At 39.7% G+C, this 21,430-nt stretch overlaps 2 protein-coding genes across 3 annotated transcripts in view; one reads left to right on the forward strand and one right to left on the reverse strand.

Moving 5' to 3' along the window:
- MRPS35 (mitochondrial ribosomal protein S35) overlaps positions 1–8,016 on the forward strand; it is a gene marked incomplete at its 5' end in the record, with an annotated part of 40,390 nt that extends 32,374 nt beyond the window's left edge. The window contains one exon of the mRNA XM_010856047.1: positions 6,868–8,016. Within this exon, the coding sequence (XP_010854349.1) occupies positions 6,868–7,137 (270 nt within the window). The remainder of the gene's footprint in view (positions 1–6,867) is intronic.
- A 2,453-nt stretch (positions 8,017–10,469) lies between these two features.
- MANSC4 (MANSC domain containing 4) lies at positions 10,470–21,030 on the reverse strand. Of its 2 annotated transcripts, none has more exons than XM_010856024.1 (4): positions 20,060–21,030; positions 18,125–18,672; positions 15,126–15,260; positions 10,470–12,169 (listed from the first exon to the last, which is right to left on the reverse strand). In XM_010856024.1, exons 2-4 carry the CDS (start codon positions 18,351–18,353, stop codon positions 11,484–11,486), a joined length of 1,050 nt encoding a protein of 349 aa, XP_010854326.1. In that variant the 5' UTR covers positions 18,354–18,672; positions 20,060–21,030; the 3' UTR covers positions 10,470–11,483. The 2 variants fall into 2 exon arrangements, with proteins under 2 accessions (XP_010854326.1, XP_010854327.1); XM_010856025.1 differs by lacking the exon at positions 20,060–21,030 and adding an exon at positions 19,253–19,529.
- Between the last annotated feature and the right edge of the window lie 400 nt (positions 21,031–21,430).

Below are 21,430 nucleotides of genomic sequence, written 5' to 3' on the forward strand. Positions count from 1 at the left end.
CAAAGAAGTGATGCTTTTGAACTGTGGTGCTGAAGAAAACTCTTGAGAGTCCCTTGGACAGCAAGGAGATCCAGCCAGTCCATCCTAAAGGAAATCAGTCCTGAATATGTGTTGAAAGGACTGATGCTGAAGCTGAAACTCTGATACTCTGATCACCTGATGGTGAAGGCCTGACTCATTTGAAAAGACCCTGATGCTGGGAAAGATTGAAGGCGGGAGAAGGGGACAATAGAGGATGAGATGGTTGGATGACATCACTGACTCAATGGACATGAGTTTGAGTAAATTCTGGGAGTTGGTGATGGACAGGGAAGTCTGGCATGCTGCAATCCATGGGGTCGCAAAGAGTCGAACACAACTGAGGGACTGAACTGAACTGAACTGAACCGAACCACTTCATTGGGCTTCCCTGTGGCTCAAATGGTAAAGAATCTGGCCTGCAATTCAGGAGACCTGGGTTCAATCCTTGAGTGGGGAAGATCCCCTGGAGAAGGGAATGGCAACCCACTCCAGTATTCTTGCCTGAAGAATTCCATGGACAGAGGTGCCTAGTAGGCTACAGTCCTTGGGGTTACAGAGAGTCAGAAACAGACTAAGCGACTAACCACCACCTCATTACCAGCTGCTCAGGAAATGTAGGTTATATACCCTGTAACTTAATGAACAGAATATGTTCTTCCATAACTTTGCATGCATGTACTGTTCTCTTTGCTTATAATACCTTTTCAAATTGATCAGCCTTGCAACTTCATATGAATCCTCTAATAAACCTCACATGTGACCTCTCTTAGACGTCTCCTCGCTTCCTTTTCCCTTCCTCCTTCCACCAGTTAACCTTCCTCTCATTGTGTTTATGGTTATTGCCTGTATGCATGTCTGCCAAGCTCGATTAGACTGTGCGGTCACTGAGGACAGGACAGTGTATTTCATTCATCTTTATATTCCCAGCATCTAATACAGTGTCTGTCTGGCATATTAGCTTTCAGTACATTTTTAAAAAACTGATCTGATTTGAATTGAATTCTTTGACATAACTCAGTTAAAAGTTTAGGTTTGGTAACTAAAATAGTTGTCAGTAACTCTTTAATCCATTACAGATATTTAACCTATTCCTATTTTTTATAATTTTTGAGTAACTTGGATTTTTTTTAATAGTAAAACTGTTTTCCGTTCTCTAGCACAATGCCTTACTTGTAATCATGAGAAGTGGAATATTACAGTGATTCATGTACTAGGCAAAGGGAGTTATAAATAAGATGGTAGAAGGTGACATATTTGTGTGTTTAGTGAAACAGATGCTTCATTGCCTTCTGTTACATTGGAATTCACTGACCAGTGCATGAAGTAGCTATTGTGTTTTTCTTTGTATTGAATTCATGCTTACAATGAGAAGAAACATCATAGATTGAAATAAATTATTATTTTGTGTTTTTTTTTACCATGTTTCTATGTTCCTTGCAACATGTTCTACCACTGAGAAACGGTATGATTTGAGACAGATTATTTAATTGCTCTGGGTTTCAATTTCCCGTTCTGTAAAACAGATATGAATAGTACTACCTCATAGGGTTGCTGTGGAAGTTAAATGAACCAATATATGTAAGGTGCTTTCTCATCCCATGCCACTTTCCTCACCTTGGCCTTCATTCAGCCCTGAACGTACTAAGCTTGTTCCTGCCTCCAGCCTTTATGGATACTCTTTCCTGTGCTGGGATCACAGCCTTCATCTGACAGCTCCCACTCAGCTCAACATTCCATATACTAGGCTGGCAGTTCCAGGAGAGCACAGTGCCTGGGACAGTAGTTGCATAACAAATGTGTACTGAGTGAATGAAAAATAGAGCTGATATGTGGACAAGAGAACAGGATCACGTGGAATAGAAGGTTGCTTCCTCTAGGAATGTAATCAGAGCAGGTTCCCTTGTGGTAGGCAAGGAAGAAAAGAGACCATATATACGTATATGTATTGTATACATACCTAAGTCAGATGGTGAAATGGTAAATGTTTAGTACTTGAGGTATTAAAATTGAAGTCTACAAACTAATCAGACTCTGCCTAAATGATGATCAGTTTGAGCTTACATTGGTTATTTTTAGGTGCCCTCCCCCAACAATTTGAATATCTGTTGTTTACGCTTTAAAATTAATACATGCCAACTACTCTTCGAAAAAAAAGAAATTCTTTACAATTGCACACTTCAATCCTGGGTGTAATTTCAGAAGCAATAAAAATTTGGCAGTGAATTACAGCTCAGGGTACAAGATTATATATGAAAGGTAATCATAGCTTTGCTTTTAAAAAATGAATTTAGAAGGACATGCACCGGCTATCAACAGTATTGATTGATTTTCTTCAAACGTCTGAAGTGTCTAGTAATTTGCATGACAGATATTACGTGTGAAAGACCTGTGCTGTGCTTAGTTGCTCAGTCGTGTCCCACTCTTTGAGACCCCATGGACTGTAGCCCACCAGGCTCCTCAGTCCCTAGGGATTCTCCAGAATCCCTAGATTCTGGAATACTGGAGTGGGTTACCATGCCTTCCTCCAGAGAGTCTTCCCAACCCAGGAATCGAATCCATGTCTCCCGCATTGCATGCGGATTCTTTTACCATATGATGTCATCCATCAGAAAGAATTGCCTCTTTTTTTCTCTTAGGCAGAGATGATCACTGGCTTATTTTAATCCAATCATCATTGAGCTGGAGCAGGGCTGGGTTACAGTTTTTTAAGATTTTGTTCACCTTTGTCTCTTTCTCAGGCATTTTATTTAGGAACTTGGTGGGTCTGCTTCCACATCTCAAAGCCTGCTTAAGAGTCACTTGTGCCTTTGAGAAGTTTTGAGCTTAACTTGATAACCTCTAGCCCTTGCAGCAGAATCTAGCAGATAGATGTCTTGAGAGGGAGACTGGTTGTGTGTTTGAAACAGGGCTTCCCTCTACTGGGACTTTGCCTCCTAACCACTACGGCATACAAGAGATTTGCTTTTTAGAAGCTTGATTCAGCCTCCCCAGTTTTCCAGAAGTAGTCCCAGAACTAAAACCAGTCATGTTTGGGACTCTTCAATTCCAGTCTATCACACAAACCCTGGATGACAGCTCAAAACCTCATCTCTTTTCTCTTTTCCCAAGTAGAGTCCTTCCATGTGGGCCAGGTGCCAGTCTCATACAGAATTGGAAAATGGTCTCAGGGAAGAAAATGGGTAGGGGTTTTCAGAAGGGCTTCCCATATCCTTGCAGCCTGGAATTCACATTCATCTAGTCCTTGCTGATTCTGAAACTCTGATATTTTTACTGCCTGGCTTTTTTTCCAGTTGAAGCCAAAGCAGAGGCAGGCTGTGACCTGTTACATCCTATTTGAAAGTGGAAATCATAATGTAAATTAAAAAAAAAAATTTGGAGTTTTCTTTCCCCTCAAAGATTTTATATCTATACCTCTTTAAGTGAAAAATGTTCTGAAGTGACAAGCATTATGTAAAATATTATTGCTTTTTTATCGTTTACAAAGACTAGAAGATTATTTTGCAATTGCTTTTTTGTTTTTCTTCATTTTCGGATATTTTATTAAGGAGACATTTTACAAAGGTTCAATAACAGAAACAAGTAAGGGTGCTGTTCTCAAGGGTGGTGAGAGTAGGGTGCCATCACACCCCGTATATGAAGGGGGAAGAGGGAAGTGCTGCGAGCTGTGGCGGGGTGGGCCACCTGACGGGCTGTGGGGCGTGGTCTCTGTAAGGGAGAGAGTTGGGAAGACAGCAGTGACCTCACTCTGTCATTCTCTAGGTCTCCTGCTCATTCCTCCCATTAGCCAAACCCAGCCAGGAGCCAGAAGTCAAGGGATTCCAGGCAGGGGTCCATTAAGATTACTTTTTTTTTTAAACTTAGTTATGTTTGGCTGTGCTGGATCTTCATTGCTGTGTGTGGGCATTCTCTAGTTGCAATGTACGGGCTTCTCATTGTCGTGGCTTCTCTTGTTGCCAGAGCACACCTTTAGAGTGTGAGCTCAGTAATTGTGGCTCACAAGCTTAGTTGTACCATGCAGGTAGGGTTTTTCCAGAAGCTTTGGAAATCACTAGTCTTTTCGTGACTTCTAAATGGATGAGAAACTATTTATAGCCTTTGTTTATCGCGTTTAGTGTGAATATTCATGCCTGTTGCTAGAAAAGTAGTATGTTTGATTAGGGGTTGCTGCGGTCACCTTTGGAGAGGTTACATAATTTATGGTATATGTGCCACTCTGAACCGTTCCCAGGTGACTGTGACCCTATGTTTAACTTCTGTAATATTTAGTTTCTTATCTGTAGAGATGTTAAAATCTAATCCAGTAGGTCTTAATACAAATTCTATTAATTACTATACACATGTAAGTATTGAAGTACCAGGTACATAGTAAGTATTCAAATTTAGGAGATTGTTACTATTATTATCTTGGAAGTTATATTGAACTGGGCAGAGTTTGGATCCTAAAGCTAGAATATATGGAAAAACAAGAGTATTGTTAAGCTTGCAGCTGACAGTGACCATTTAGAACAGTAGTAAGTGTACATGTGTGCGTGCTGAGTTGCTTCAGTTGTGCCCGACTCTCTGCGAGCCTGTGGACTGTAGCCTGCCAGGCTCCTCTGTCTGTGAGATTCTCCACGCAAGAATACTGGAGCAGGTTGCCATTTCCTTCTTCAGGGGATCTTCCTATCCCAGAGATCGAACCCAGGTCTCTTATGTCTCCTGCATTGACAGGCTGGTTCTTTGTCACTAGAGCCACCTGGGAGTTGCAGTGTTTTTCATGTCACTGCACACATAGAAAATTCTCTCCTGAGATAAATGAAGGAGGGGGTGCTTGGCATCCGTGCTCCTCCAGGCTCACTGGGCACCTCGAGTGCCTAGGAATTAGTATCACGGCACAACTGTAAACACATCTTAGAGACCAATGTAGAATTGTATACTCCAAATATAAGGGGAAGATTGAAAATGTTGGAAATTGTTAGTGGATTTAATGTGGTTAGCTCCTCTGTTTAAGCACCTATTTCAAGTCAATTAAAATCCAGATAAACCTAGGTGAAACAATTTTTTAAACAGTTTCTTAATTGCTTACTTTCTAACAGTTCAGAATGAGATGGAGTGACTGTTTTACTTAATGCTTTATAAAATATGTTCATTGAGCTCAGTTTATTTCACTTGGAGAATTATGCAGAAACTCTGACACTGTCTTGAACATTTAAAGCATTGGCAAGAGTAGATAGGCCCAGTAATGTATTTAATTTAGGGGATTTAGTTTGTTAAGGGGCTGACATTTATTCCTGCCTCATATATTACAGTGAAAGCTTGGCAGGTAGCATCATTTTGTCAGTTATTATTTTTTTTTTTTAATGTACAGACTTAGAGTTTGGCTGTTAGAAGTTATTTGCAACAAGGTTGTGGGGACAGGGCACAAGAAGTTATTTCATATTCTCCCTGCCCCTCTGCCAAGCCTAAAACCTCCCTTACCAGGGAAAAGGGGGCAAGAGTTGATTCTCAGCTGGATAAGATGTTTCTAGAACTTAAGTGGAAACATTGTCCTCAGCCATAAACTCAGCATACGAAGGTGGGGCAGACACAGGGGAGCTGCGAGCACAGAGACCCCGCTTTGGCTGAGGAATTTGGGAGCTGCGAAACTCTCTATGTCTGTTTGTTTCCCTTGAAGAAGAGAGTCCACAGTTTGAAGGATTAAAGGAGGGTTTCTTCTTGTGGGTCCCTGTGGTGGGGGAGCTTCTTCCCGGGGCTTTAGTGATCCAAGTGGGGTTTGTTGAGTCAGTGGCATCCCCGGTGGCTTGTTTGCCTTTGGCGGGGCTCCTGTGCATCCTTTGAGGGACGACAGATTGCTCCTGCTTTTCTCTTCTCAAGAGCTCTTGGGGCGGGAGTGGGGATGGGAAAGTGGCATGGCTGGAAACTGCCTCCTTGCTAACTCATTTGGTTCCGAGGCGCCTTGGAGCTCTTGTCTGCTCAAGCTGTGGTCTAGTTCAAGAGGAGTTTTCAAAGTTAGAATGTGATTTCTGACAGCCTTACAAACCTGCCTTCGCTTTTAATACTTGAAAAACTTTATAATTTGGGGGGTGTACCACCTTCAAATGTTGTAAGACTGGTGGCTCATTCCATAATAGCCTGTGGCTCACAATACTGTTATGTGTTAATTTGGAAAGAATGTGGCTGGTATTTAGCACTTCTCTAAACGAGAGTGTATTACATATGAGCTGTGTTGCTTGATTTTTTTTTCACAGAATGTTACATCTTCATTTAAATCATAAATCTGAATTATATTAATCTAAAATCTACCAGTCTTCCCTAAAATAACATGGTAATACTTTCTGTAAGAAAAAATAAGTGGGATTGAAAATTATTTCCATTTTAGGAACAGAAAGTAACGATAATAACAAAACAAAATTCCAGAATATATAGTCATTAAAAATCACTAAAAGTCACTAAAAATCACACAAACTTTATATTTTAATTTTTATTATAATAATTGGTCTTCCCCTTGTCATCCCCACAGGCATTTACAAAGATAAATACAGTCTTCTTTCAGCTCTCATAGCTTTAACCTCAGAAATGTTTGCTGTGTTAGAGTTTAGCGTCTAGAAAGCTGCAAGGAGTGAGTTTTCTGGGTCTTTTGGGAAATAGTCTTGCTTTGTAAGTGCCATTTGTAGGGCAGATAAAGTATAAATTCTGTGGATAGAATTAGTGAGTGGTAACGAGGTATTCATGTAATACGAGTGTGCAGCCCACAGCTGTTGCTGCAGGTAGGTAGCTGTGCTGGATAAGGGAGGTGAACCAGGGTGAACATGCAGTGTTGACCAGATAATTCTCAAAATCAGAGATTGGTTTTTTTTGTCTTTTCAGAAAACTGAAGAGTGGGAGAAAAAGAAGACTGAAGCAGATATGGAAGAGTATGTATGGAAAGATAGCGCCTCAGAAAAAAACATTCTGGAAACCCTTTTCCAAATTAAAGCTGCTGAGAAAAATACAGAATTAAGTAAAGAAGAGCTCCTTAGTACTAAAGAAGTTGAAGATTACAAAAATTCTGTTGTTAGTCTTAAGAATGAGGGGGACAATGAGAATACCATTTCTCAGTACAAAGAATCAGTGAAGAGACTATTACATTTGACGTGAATTATACAGAAAAATTTCCTTGATTTACTAATTTTATGATACATATGTAATCATTAATTTGATATAAAATTGAAAAATTTTTTTTTAAAAAGCCATTGTTTTACTACATTAGAGTTAAAATTATTCCTTTCATTCTAAGATACAAGGGCAATGATTATTCAAAGGTCTTCTTATATACTAGGGCAGTCAGACTAATTTGATTCTGATTTCTTCTGGTCCTAAAGTGTTTGAATTTTATTTCTACCATAACCCTTTAGTGTGTATATGTATATATATATACACACACACACACACAATATATTGTTCTTTTGTCACCTGCTCTATTTCTTTCTCTACAAATCAGTACTTACTGGTTGCTTTTGAATAATGATTTTGGTTATTTAGGAAGTTCAGCTCAGAACCCAGTCCCCTGACTGCAGTTTAGTGTTTTGTCTACATAACTGCTACCTGCCGAGTGAGGTTTTTGCAGATGCTGATTCTGATTAGAAACAGGTTCTTGGCAGTATTTTCTAACCTAAGAAGTTTGTTCCATCTCTCTGTTCTGGGATCACTTTATGTTGATTCAGTTCTGTTTAGCATCCTGTTTCCATTTTCTTTGGCTCATTTGTCCAAGCCCAAACTTGCAGAAAAGTGGAAGTGGAGGTTGACCGATATTCACCTCTCTGGAAGCCCCAGCTAGAACTTCCACAGCTCAGGAAAGAGATAAGATATAAAGACCTTTAATTGGAATAAATGACATTGATCACTGCCCTAAGAAACATTTCATTCCATTTAGCTGTCAATTGAATACTTTTAAATATATCTGTGAGTCATTTCTTACCACTTTTAAAGTTGTCAATGAGTAATTTAAAATTGAAATAAAGGAATTACGGAGGCTGTTATTTGCCTAAAATTTAAATTGCTTAACAGAATTTGAGAATATAACATGCTAAAAGGAATTTCAGAACAGTTTCTCAAAAGATGTAGATAAATTGAAGGTATGATTTGGTATTAGCAAGACCAAGAGTCCATAGGTTATGAAGGATAACAGTAGAGCTTCCAGTTCCATCCTCCATTGGATGGAGATAGTGAATAAAAAAGTAGATACAACTGAACTTCTCCATCTGATTTAAAGCATATGTAAATGTATTGAAATGTTACATTTCTTAGAGACTCAAGGAGTTAAGGAAAACTCAGGTGCTGAAACAGGATTGGAGAAGGAAACATGAGAACGGTAGAAGCTGAGGAGAGGTGGTTATTCGGAAACATATGAAGAGGTGGTGATTAGGGTCCTCAGTCCTGGAGTAATAGTACAGTGCAGATCAAAGCAGAGTAATGATGTGTAATAAAGAATTTGACTTTGCCCAAAGAGAGTCTAGCCTCTGCTGTCACCTTCTGGGAGGTAATCTGTTATACCTCATGAAAGTGTCTTTGTTTAGGGCAGGAATTGGTCACAATGGATTTTAGGGTGGGGCTAGCTACACCTGATAGTCTTAAGCATGCTGGAAAAACCAACCATGTGTTTTAGGGTTGGGGGGGCACTTTGAGTCTATCAGTAAATCAGTCCACCTACCAGCTGAGATCAACTGCTCAGGTAATTGATCAGTCAGGCATATTTGTGTAACAGAGCTTCGACACAAATGTAGAACACTGAGGCTCCGGTAAGCTTCACTGGACATATTGTCCACATATGGTCCACGTATGTCCACATATGAAGCATACTCTGGACATATTGTCACACACTGGTGCTGGGAGAACCATGCATCCTGCTTCCACAGGGAGAAGACAGTGTCTTACAAAGTTGTGAGTGTGAAACCCCCCTGAAATTCATCCTAGGTACTTCTTACCTTGGCTGATTTTAATCCGTATCCTTTCCCTATAATAAACTGTGGCTTCCCTGGTGGCTCAGATGGCAAAGAATCTGCCTGTAATGCGGGGGACCTGGGTTTGATCCCTGGGTTGGAAAGATCCTCTGGAGAAGGAAATGGCAACCCATTCCAGCATTCTTGCCTGGAGAATCCCATGCACAGAGGAAGCTGGCAGGTTACAGTCCATGGGGTTGCAAAGAGACATGATTGAGCACCTAACACTTTTGCACTTTCATAATAAACCGTAAGTATAACAGCTTTCATTGAGTTCTGTAAATTCCTCTAGTGAAGTACGGACCCTGAGAGTGGTTTTGGGACTTGCCATCCCCCAGACTTAGAGTTGGTGTCACAAGTAAGGGAGATCTTGTAGAAGACTGTGCCCTTAACCTTTGCAGTTTGACTAACTGAGCAACTGACTTGAAGAGTCTTAGGCCATGGCATTGACACCTAATGGCAGTATCTTAGGGCTGTAAGATTAACACTACAAAACTGCTGTCATTGTTTTGTTAGCAATAATTAAACAGCACTACTTGTCATTATTTAGATTCTTGCTCTTTAAGCTATTGATCTAATATCACAGTGAACATAATGAATATCCTTTTAATGAGGTTTCTGAGGGACACTTTTTGCTATATTGATACGTGATCACTTCTGACTTCAAACGTAAATTCCATGGCTCAGAAGTTGCTTATGCACATAGGCAACTAAGAAATGGAACAAACCTGTTTTCTTAATTGTAGGGAGCTTTAGTTTTTTCTTTGCATATTTTCTTTCCAAATTGCTAAATATATCACACAATATTGGACTTAATATGGACTTTTCCCCAAAAGGTTTTGGCCAGTTTCAGTGTCAGAAAGATTTTGATAATCATGGTTATTTCTTAAATGTGTGTTAACAACCTTAGCCTTTGTTGTTGACTAAGCCCTGAAATCTTTGTTTCTTGAAAGTTTTAAATTCTATTCAGAAGTTCTCTTCAGTCTCTGTGATTTCCAGTAAGGACATGATTTCAGGTCTATTTGTTTTTGCTTCTCGGCCAAACTTTTGGGTCACCTTTACAATTTAAGTTTACTCTGTTTATCTGGTCAAAGATAGAGACTGAAGAAGAGGGGTAAGAACTTGTTTTCTTACAAAGCAAGTATGTTTTCCCCAAATTGTGATCATTTTTATAAAAACTGCAATTTTAGGGAACAAATAAAATTCTGAAGGAATCTCAAGGAAGACAAAAAATTTTTTTAGTAACCCTAGTTTGTTGGGAAACCTTCAGACAATTTGTATATATTTGAAAGAAAAGTAACCCTTTAAAAGAATGTATACACAAATCATAGCTTCCCAGATAACTTAAATATCTTTTTAGAGTAAATCTTGATATTCCCTCTAAATTGCATGTTTTTTGTATTTTGTTTTCACTAGTGTATTAAGAAACATATGGGGAGGAAATGGCAACCCACTCCAACCCATTTTCTTGCCTGGAAAATGCCACGGACAGAGGAAAGTGACAGGCTATAGTCTGTGGGGTTGCAAAGAGTGGACACAACTGAGCGACTGAACACGCACACACATACTTACTACAAATAGCTGTTTAATGTCTGTGCTCCCATTAAAAAATATTTTCAAGGATGAGACTAAGGGTCTAAAGTTTAAGAGCATTAGAGATGGTAATTCAGATTTCTACACTTAAAGAGTTGGAGTTTAAGATCTAGGGGGTGAGTCTGGTGTAAGGAGTGGACAGAGCTTGAAATACCTAGAGCTAATATTTGCCCTGGGAAAACAATGTATACAACTGAGGAACATAAACTAAAACTCCCAACATTTATTCAACAGAAAACTCAGAAATCTCCTATAATCATTGAGAGACATGTTTTAGAAAATGAAGAGAATGGATTAGGATTGAGAAAGATTAATAAATTGAACATTGAAAACTATATAAAAGATCAAGAAGCTTTTTTGCTCAAACCACTAAAAGATTTCATTAACATATGTGATGGTAATATGACCTTAATGGGAGAAAAATATTATGGTGTTTTTCTCCTGTATCTTTTTTCCATACTCACTGGGAAAGTGGAGACTTGTAGTCCAACATGGATTTCAAGCGTGGACCTTTGAACCATATTGCCTATGAAATATGGCTTTGCTACGTACTAGCTGTGTGACTTTCAGCAATATACTTAGCCTTTTTTCTCCTGTTTCCTCATCTGTAAAATATCGGTATGATGGTTAATGAAAACCCACAGAGTTCTAAATATTCAACAAGTCGATACACATACTGCACTTAGAACTGTCTCTCTTATGTTGTGCTGAATAACTGCAGGGGTCAGAATTTTGAAGCTTGGCAAAGGGTACACTATTCAAGAAATGGATATAATCACAAAAAGCAGTTATGTTTATCAAACATTGGCCTTTAGAGATTGGTATGAATGGGCATCTGTGCTTTATTTTATTTTTTTCCTTTTTTTTTAACCACATTGCTTAAGAAAACTAAAAATGATACTCAAAATGCTCTCACCTTTCATCGGTAAGAGAACTCCTTCTGATTGGCACATTTTTTAATTTGCCTGGGTCCTGACTTCTCTGCCCTGGTTTATACTGGCCGTACTGCTTTCGACAGCAACCAGATGCCAGGATGACTACACAAGAGCAAAGAAAGATGACAGCGGTGCAGAGGGCTACAGGAACCAGCCACGTCTTTACACCAGTCACAGGTGCCCCACCAGGTGTTGAGTCTTCATTCTTAGATGTGTGGTTTCTGCTGTTGGATCCTTTGGTTTTGTTTAGTAATTGTTTACTGCTGTTGAGTTGGGAGGGACTAGGCATATGAGAAAGTTTTGTGTCTCTGGGCACAAAGAAAGGAGAAACAGTCTTGTTATCTGGATTGTTGATGAAGTCAGTACTGGCTGACACCGTATTTATCTTTGTGGTAATGGAGTCATTCAGGGCAATGAATCTTGCCCAAGAGTCTGTGGTCAATTCCTTGGAATACCTAGTATTATTTGTGGTTGCCAACTCTTGATGTGTGGTTGGTGACGGAGCCTCTATTGATGGTAGCATTTGGTTTATCATGGTGGTTTGTTGTTTATCTAAATACATAGCTTTTAGAATCCTTAGTCTCTCCCATGTATCAGATGAAGAACGGGTATTTAGATATGTGGGCAGTGATTGTTCAAAAACCAGCAAATCAGGATCTATACCTGAAAAATAAATAAGGCATCATTTATTTTTAGTTTAGCAGAGAGGGCCCTAAAGTACAGTTTACTGAAGTCCTAGATTTTGCCTCTCTGAGTTATGAACTAAGCTAATTGCAAGTTCCCCTAGTGCACATTTCTCAAAGGCTTTTAGACATACTGACCACATTTGAATTCTTAACTTTCTAAGACATCTTCTGTTGCAAACAAACTTGGCTACATCATAGAGAAAACTTTGTATCTGCCAGGGCTTTTAGGCAACAATAGCAGTGTGAGGGCAAGAACTTCAGAAATAGTAACCATTTGATATGAGTAACATTTTAGAGTTAAACAAAATGAGGCCTGAGATGTGTAGCTATTCAAAATTATTAGCAGAGCCCTACATCGCATCCCTGCTCAGTGCCTCCGGTCTTCTTCAGTGTTTGTTCTCTCTCCTCTTATAAACTCCTTTCCGGCTGGCTTCAGAAACTGTTTCCCTTTCAGTCTCTCTTGTTCCCTCTCTCTCACCACACCAACATCCACTTCCTTCATTTCCTTTCTGACTTTGTTTTGTGCTTTCTGTCATGTTGTTTCCATCCTCTATTATGCCAAAATTCTGCTTCTAGAGTGGTCAGTGCCTTCCCTTTTTCCTGATTGCTGGGTGTCACTGCTTTGACTTTTCTCTTGTCCTTGACACTGATGGCCAACTGTCCTTGAATTCTTCTTTCCTGACTCCCTGCACTGAGAGGAAAGGTAAGACCAACCTAGACAAGTGTATTAAAAAGCAGAGACATTACTTTGCCAACAAAGGTCTGTCTAGTCAAAGCGATGGTTTTTCTGGTAGTCATGTATGGATGTGAGAGTTGGACTATAAAGAAAGCTGAGCACTCAAGAATAAATGCTTTTGAACTGTGGTGTTGGAGAAGACTCTTGAGAGTCCCTTGGGCTGCAAGGAGATCAAACCAGTCCATCCTAAGGGAAATCAGTCCTGAATATTTATTGGAAGGACTGATGCTGAAGCTGAAACTCCAATACTTTGGCCACCTGATGCGAAGAATTGACTCGTTTGAAAAGACCCTGATGGCTGGGAAACACTGAAGGTGGGAGGAGAAGGAGACGACAGAGGAAGAGATGGTTGGATGGCACCACTGACTCAATGGCCATAACTCCAGGAGTTGGTGATGGACAGGGAGGCCTGGCGTGCTGCAGGCCATGGGGTCACAAAGAGTTGGACATGACTGAGCAACTGAACTGAACTGAACTGACTCCCTGCACCACAGATTGCTTTGGCACTTTATCTCAGGCTGCCTGCGTCCCTTATTTTTCTTCCTCTGTTGGTTCTCTCCTTGGTCCTAACTGGGTTTCGTGATTTCTACAGTCTTTAGTCCTTGGTTTTCTAAGGTATTTCTCTGCATTCCATATAACCTCTGCCCTGACTACAGCCCCCCAGCTCCCCACCCCACCGCCACTGCCAAAAAGACTATCCTCATCGTCCCTACTACATCAATGACCCTGAAATCCATGTGCCCAATTTTTTCCCCTTTCTTGAGCTCTGATCTCATTTCTCCTGTGCACTACTGGATGTTCCCACATAAACATCTCACATCACCACTGACATTTTCAGAACCATCATCTTATCTAGCTCCTTGTCTTGTTCAGAGGCATTATCATTCTTCCATCACCCATGATAGACTGCACTGCTAAGGAATTTTTTACTCCTCTGTTCTCTCTCTCTTTTTTTTTTTGCCTGCAGGGATCGATCTTCCCAGAGCAGGGATCAAACCTGTGTCCCTGCAGCAGAAGCACAGAGTCAAACACTGGACCGCAGGGTTAAGACTTTTCTTCTCTACCCAAAAACTAAGTGCTATCCAATCCCTTCCCAATATGCTGGTAACTATCCCTCGTTGCAAGTAAAATTACCTTGTTCTAGCCGGCATCCTGCTTATAATTTTCCTGGACTAAGATAACCAGACACATCACTCTAATGATAGCGTTTTCTCATTAAACACCTTTGTTGTTTCCATATTTCTGACAGTCAAACCAACACTCCACTCTGTTCTTTTGTTACCTGGCCTACCCTATCCTACCCATATTTCCATTGCAGCCCCAAATGTGCCCATACTGTAGCGACATCAGTGTTCTCTCTTTCCTAGGGAGTGACACAGACTCCTTACCTCTATCTGCCCTCTTCCACGAAGCCTCCCCTGAATAATCGAGCTTTCTTTAGCTACCCCGCCCCCAACCTTTTGAACCTTTGTACTCGAGGCAGTATCACCTATTTTTAATTGAATTGTATGTCTTTACCTGTGAAACTTCTTTCCTCAGGTAGATTAGAAGGAACTTGAGGGCAGAGATACAGCTGCAGTGATAAACACAGCTTGTGGTCAACAAGTACAGATCAATAAAGAAATTTACCTCCTTTGTATTGTGATGGCAAAAGTCGATCTTTGGTATTTACTAATCTGTACCCTGAGATTATATACATGGGCAAAGGACACTTAAATAATTTGTTTTTCTAAAGTAAAACATACTGGTTATCTTGGGACCAGAAATTAATATGTGGCAGTAAGTGTATTTCCTGTCCCCGAATCAATCTTTGTAGAATCCTTGTATATAATGTCAGCAAGCCTCAACAGTGACATTTAGCATATTACTTAACTTCTTAGTTGTATGCTTACTGACTATAGTAGAAATACCTATTTTGGCTCTTGTTGAAGGCTCTTGGGGTAAATGAAATACATTGTTCTTGTTTGGTCACATATGATTTGTTATCTGGGACAAAGTCATCCTTGCTGAACATGCCAAATTTATGTGAATTTCCTTTTACTTTCTGCCTTGGAAGCCCCAAACTTTTCCAGAGTTCACTGGAAAATAATTATTTAGAAATTCATACATGGCTTCTTCCAGCCAATTTCTAGGTTATTTGCCTCTACTAAAATATTAGACATTCTTAGAAGTACATACAAAGTACATAAATCATTACCATCTGTTATGTTATATAAAATGGCACTGGTTCCAGGCTCCAGTATGCAGCTCTCCAGGGTTGGGCAGTGAACGTGGAGGCAGTTGACATTGTCATGAATAGGATCGTGGAAGAAGACAGCCAGGTTACAGGACACTGAAAAGGAAGCAGGCAAAGTGTGTCTGCTTGATTTCTGCAGCTTGATAAGCTCTGAGTAGCTTATGTTTCTTTCACAAACACTGGATTAACAGTTCCTTGCAGGGCTGTTCAGACATCTAACTATGAACTGAGAGCAGCTATTTCTGTGAAGATGGGGAAATGCCTCTTCAAAAGAAAATACTGACTTGTCTTTCAGTAATCATTCATACATTCCCATGCTACATAGGATTACCTGGAATTATTTTGCAATCCCAGTATTTCATGTTCAGGAAAACTCAATTGACTACAAAAACCTCTCCCCAGAGGGGAGATTTATAATATCATAATATTATAATCTGATGTTTATAATATGAGATTTCCAGGTGTAATACCCTCTTGGAATGCTAAGGAGTTCACCAGAGAAAGAAATAGGACAATAAATGGACAAATGCTATAACAGAAAGGGGAGTGACGGGAAGAGCAAAAACAGCACTGACTGTTGCTGGAAGAGGCCCGGTGGTATAGAGGCACCAGTGTGGGTAAACATGACCTTGACCCTGACTGCAGGTGTGCACCAGCCCTATGCTGCTAAGCTACGTCCAGTGAAACGCTAATCAGTGTCAGAGGAAGGAAGTGGACCGACAGGGTGGCTAGCGTTTGGAATTGTAGGGGGCATTGCTCTCCCCAGCTCCTCTTTTCTAAGGAGATTTGCTCCTTAAAAGATACCGTATTATTTCTGGGTAACTTTTAAGTCAGATTTGTTGAGTGCAGATCTTCAGTCTTGTCATCCCTGCAGTGCAGCACAGATTTTCCTCCTGCTGCTGTATAGTAGGAACCATGTGATGAGAAATATTCATTGACCCAAAGGTATCAGCTTCTTTAATAAAATGAGATTACAGAGGGATAGTGTACTGTTACCAGACTTCAGAGTGTACCTGCAGCTGCTGTGGAACTGTTGGCAGAGCCTGCTCTGCTTCTGTGTAAGGCTAACTGGGGGTTACCTCTCCCCCATTACTTTTGGGACACCCCATGTTTCTGCTCTCTTTTTTTTCCAGAATGAGAGAAAAGTCAATTAATAATTCATTGCTAATACATTATAGATTACCAAGACATTTTCCCTGAGGACTGTGCTGTAAAGTTCAAGGAAAAGGAAGAAAGAACATCATTCTAATTTAGACATCTGAATTTCTGATAAGAAAGCACTGGATCCTGTAGGGACTAATTTTTTAAGATCCTTTACATTCTTCATGTGTATTTCAGAGTCCCAGCTCTGAGTAGGTTAGCTACTGCAGGATGGTAGCATTTTGAAGTTCTGGCTTCCAGGTAAAAAGGGATGTGTGTTCGTGCCTTTTCTTCTTCTAGAGAAGGAAAGCCACAACCCCACAAGACTCTAAAATCATGGAATTCCAAATGGATGCTTTTAGTATCTCTAAAAGTCCATAGTTTGCCTGGTGTGGAGAATATGGTAAATTCATGGCATGGGAAAATGGGGAAAAGTTATCATCCCTCCCTCATCTGGTCTCAGTGAATGATTCTGGGGGTTATAAACATCTGGAAGCTGAGTATTTTGCTACCTTTTTCAAAATTTCCCTTTAACAAATTAATTGCTCTCTTCTGTGCCTGATTAAATTTGAGGGCTTAGTTTGTGACAGCTTCTAACACTGTGGTCTCTTGACAGACAGATTCTCCAAGGAGCTCCAATCTGCATCCTAGAAATCTTAGATGGATAATTGGGTAAGAGGCAATTAATGTCAGTATGAGACCACAAGAGGAGAAGGCAATGGCACCCCACTCTAGTACTCTTGCCTGGAAAATCCCATGGGTGGAGGAGCCTGGTAGGCTGCAGTCCATGGGGTCGCTAAGAGTCAGACATGCCTGAGCGACTTCACTTTCACTTTTCACTTTCCTGCATTGGAGAAGGAAATGGCAACCCATTCCAGTGTTCTTGCCTGGAGAATCCCAGGGACGGGGGAGCCTGGTGGGCTGCTGTCTATGGGTTCGCACAGAGTCGGACACGACTGAATCGACTTAGCAGCAGCAGCATGAGACCACAAGAAGAAAGTGTAGAACAAGAGAATTATTTCAAAGTGCTGTGTCACTTTTGTTCTTTCCAAGTAGCTTTCAAATCTTAGAAAAATGAAATAAATGAAGTCAAATGTAACTTGAAATTCTGCAACAATGAAGCATTTTTCTAATTACAGGCCTTGATTATATTATATGAATGATATTTAACCCTGATTCCACATCTCATACCCAAAAAAATTGTCAGGGTATTTTGTAGATTTATTTCTTCCTTCCTCCCTCCCTTCCTTCCTTTTCTCTTCTTTGCCTTTCTTCCCTTTTCTAGTTGATATAAATCTCCCTATTTCTTTCAAAATATGAATCACAATCTAAATCCTATTCAATACATTCCCACATTTGGTCAGCCCAAGCAAGCTCATTTCAAAAGTGTGATATGATACTAATATCACCCAAAGAACTTTGAAAAGGAAATTATTATAAATACTTTTGGAATTATATATGCTATATTCTGGGCTATAGAAATATTATTAGTTAGCTCTCAAGGAAATTTTTTCATTCAGCACTTTAGTGGAGAGAAGAGGTTCTCTGTTACCAGCAGGTTCACAGCCTCCTGGGTCATTGCTAGATTTATAAACCAAGCTGTCACTGACTTCACCTGCAAAGTCAGTCTCAGTGTCTCTCCCTCTGTGCCCACTCCCTCCTTCAGGGCATCTTTTTTTTTTTTTCAGAGGGGGGGTCCTTCAGGGCATCTTCCCTCGTCTGGGTCAATTGTTCACTGGACCCTCTACCAAGGGCTCTTTCCTCAGGTCCTCCTTTTAGAAGTTTGCCCCCATTTTCTCAGGTCTATCATGGACACTTACCATCCTTCCTAAGACAGCAGTTCCGACTGCACTTCTGACCGGTGTTTTCAGAATAATACCTCAGGAACTGGGCCCCCAGCTTCTGAGACTCCTCCAGGTCAATCAGAAAACCTGGGAAGCGACGGATCCAGCAGTCTCTGTAAAACACGGTGGGTGAGCAAAGAGAGTTTGAGGTCCCCCCCATGCTCAGGAGCAGTATCACATTTGCTGCTACCACCACTGCACGCATTTCCCTGGAATGAAGACTCGGCAATAAGTTTGGTGACCAGACAGATGCTGGAGCTGACCATCAGGGTTCAGAACAGCTGGGATTTCAGGGCTGTTGTGAAGGAAGAGCTTCCTTGGAACTTTGAGAAGGGTCACTTTGTAGAAAAATGAAGCGGCTTTGACTGCACGTTGACTTTTCTTTTGTTTCTTCCCAGTTGCACCCCACACCTGGGACTTGATGACTTGCTGGTGTTAATTCTGAACACTTTCCAGGCCATTGCAGTACTCTGTCCTTTAGCCTCCAGTAGACGTAGATTCTCTCCTCTGCTTTTCTTCTTTCTCTGAAAGGGAAGTCACAGACACCTTTTACCAAGTAAATATAAAGACAACTCGAAATCCTAGCCAAGAGTCTTTCTGAGTAAAACAACAGTTCAGTCACTTGACGTCAGATAAAGGAAGGATCAATTTCACCAGGAAACAAGACATTTTGTCAGGATTCTTCTGTCAGTTTCTTTAAGAAACTTGTGACTGCAGATTTTTTTTTTCAGTGATCTTTTTTCTTTGAATTAAAGTTCTAATATTCAGAATCACTGGAAAAGAATAAAAAGTAAATACAAAGTGAAAATGAAATAAAAATGAAAAAATTTTTTAACTTTGCAGTGATTTCGAAAACACTGAATATGAATCCTGGTCACTTCTGGGGTCAGGCATTTTTTGCAAAGGCCAGCCACATGCTTTTTGAAAAGATAAAAGATCCAGCCAAGAATATTCTAATAACTAGATGAAATACAACACCCATTAAAGTGTATTTTGTTCAATCAAGACTTAAAAGCATAACAGAAAATTGTGAAGAACTGCAGTTTGGGGTTTTTCTGCTATTTATGTTTTCAAGTTACAAAGAAAACTTTGTGAAGCACATACATAAAGGCATCTCTGAAGCAGATGTAGTTACAGGAAATGTTCATTAGGGAAATAGTTTTAAATTTCTAAATATTAATAAAGTTACTTCCATTGCAATGCCAAAACATTTGAAAAATTATTAAAGGCCGTGAAAATGGTCTCTTTTGTGAAGATTGTGTTCCATATTCCACAATATCCAAGATGAAATTGGTTCAAAGCATAGAACTGTTGCTCTTTTATATCCATTTTTATACAAAGCACTAGTGGTAATTAGTTTGGGTTATAAAGTACTGCGTGTGCTTAGTTGCTTCAGTCATGTCTGACTCTTTGCAATGCCATGGCCTGTAGCCTGCCAGGCTCCTCTGTCCATGGCATTCTCCAGGCAAGAATACTAGAGTGGATTGCCTTTCCTTCTCCAGGGGATCTTCTCGACCTAGGGATCGAATCCACGTCTCCTGCATCTCCTGCGTTGCATGCGGATTCTTTACCATTGAGCCACTGGGGAAGCACAAAAAGTACTGTACTGCTTTTTAAAAAATGAAAAGTGAAAATTTTCCCTCCTGTGATCTGTTTATCATACACTTTGAACTTTCATCTCTCCATCTGTCTACTAATAATAGTGTAATTATATCTTTTGATTTTTAGAAACATATAATATTAGTAATAATAAAGAGGATGACAGTCAAAAGGCTGATTAACTTAAAAAAATTTCTTCTGAGCAAAAATTAGAATAAGTCTTAACTTGAATAAGCCACGTAAAATACACTAAAAATAATAAATATTTTATTCTAATAAACTTCTTTTAGAAAACAAATTTCAGTTGCTTACCTGCAAACAAGCTTTCATCTGTTCAGAGGAAAGAGGGAAGAAAGGCTTCCTAAACGCAAAAACAGGAGATAGATGAGGAACAAAAGAGTGCTTCCTGTTTTCCCCTGAGACTTCAGGAGCTATTTGGATTAGTCCAAACCTTGGGGCCATAAACCGGAAAGTCAACTTTCTAACCTCCACATCTTTCAGTCACATTAAATGTGGCTTCTTTGTGTGATGTATAATTCCTTGAAGTGCTCGTGTTTCTGTCAGGGGTAAGGGAACAATCCACAGTTGTTTAATGCTTTTGCTTTCAGATGATGTTCACGGGGAGATCAAGGTTGCATTTTATAGAATCTACAAGTTCCAATGTAAAAGCAGGCTTTCAATTTTTTAAAACAAATTTTGGGGTGATTGTTAAACACTGAATCTGGAAACAGGTAACTTCTTAGAGCTGGCTGTTTTGAAAAGGAGAGATTAAAAGCAGGAGAGTGGGGGGAAGAGGGAGGAAACTACAATGATCTGAGATAGAGACCCGAACCATCCTCCCAAGAGCCTGATTCAGTAGCTCTGATGTGGGAACCAGAGTTCTTATCTTTATATGAAATGTCTCAGGTGATTTCCTAAGATGTCTGGAAAACACTGAAATAAGTGAAAGTTTCAGCTACATGAAGATGCTCAGCCCGAATTAAATAGAGCCATTTTAAGAACTGTTCTACTTTAAACATTTAAATTGCCCCCATGCTTTAATGAAAGCAAGAAATTTCAGTCTTACTTATTAAAAAGCAAAGAGGAAACAACTGTTTTAGAAATACTGGAGGGACTAAAAAATAAGATATAAACAATTTTTAAGTGGCAGTGAGGTAACAGCAGACACTAAATTCAAAAGATGTTTGAAAAACAGTCAATATTTCATCTTTTTTAAAAGATAGTAACTGTAGTATTTACAGTTAAGTGTTTTTACAGTTTTACAGTTAAGTATTTACTTAACACTTTCATTTCACCAGTTCATAAAATTGATGGAAATCATTTTTTAAAATGGGGCCTGAGAAATTGGAATATATGATTAATTTTTCTTAAAATGTTTTGTTTTTATTAAATGGACATACAAATGGCAATTCACTCCAGTGTTCTTACTGGGATGATTATCCCAGTGGACAGAGGAGCCTGGTGGGCTACAGTCCATGGGGTCACAGAGAACCAGACACACAGAGTGACTGAGCATGAGCATGCACTTTAAAAACCCAAATCATACAGAAAAGTACAAAAAGAAATAATAACCATTCAAGATCTTACAATCTTAAATCTTTTGGTAAACATCCTTCCAGACATCGCCATAAAAAAAATACACATGTACAATTTTACAAAAAATGGATTCATACTGTTTCAGAA

Source organism: Bison bison, unplaced genomic scaffold (assembly GCF_000754665.1).
Source record: "Bison bison bison isolate TAMUID 2011002044 unplaced genomic scaffold, Bison_UMD1.0 scf7180017864370, whole genome shotgun sequence".
Taxonomy (NCBI): domain Eukaryota; kingdom Metazoa; phylum Chordata; class Mammalia; order Artiodactyla; family Bovidae; genus Bison; species Bison bison.

Bases quoted from the DNA above. Each gene is read 5' to 3' on its own strand.
- MANSC4 (XM_010856024.1), bottom strand. From the start codon at position 18,353: ATGCGTGCAGTGGTGGTAGCAGCAAATGTGATACTGCTCCTGAGCATG. The intron at 15,261-18,124 runs GTAAGTGTCCAT...CTTCCTTTTCAG, and splicing joins CTGCTGTCTTAGGAAGGATG to TGTCCTGTAACCTGGCTGTC. The intron at 12,170-15,125 runs GTAATGATTTAT...TTTATTTTTCAG, and splicing joins TTTATATAACATAACAGATG to GTATAGATCCTGATTTGCTG.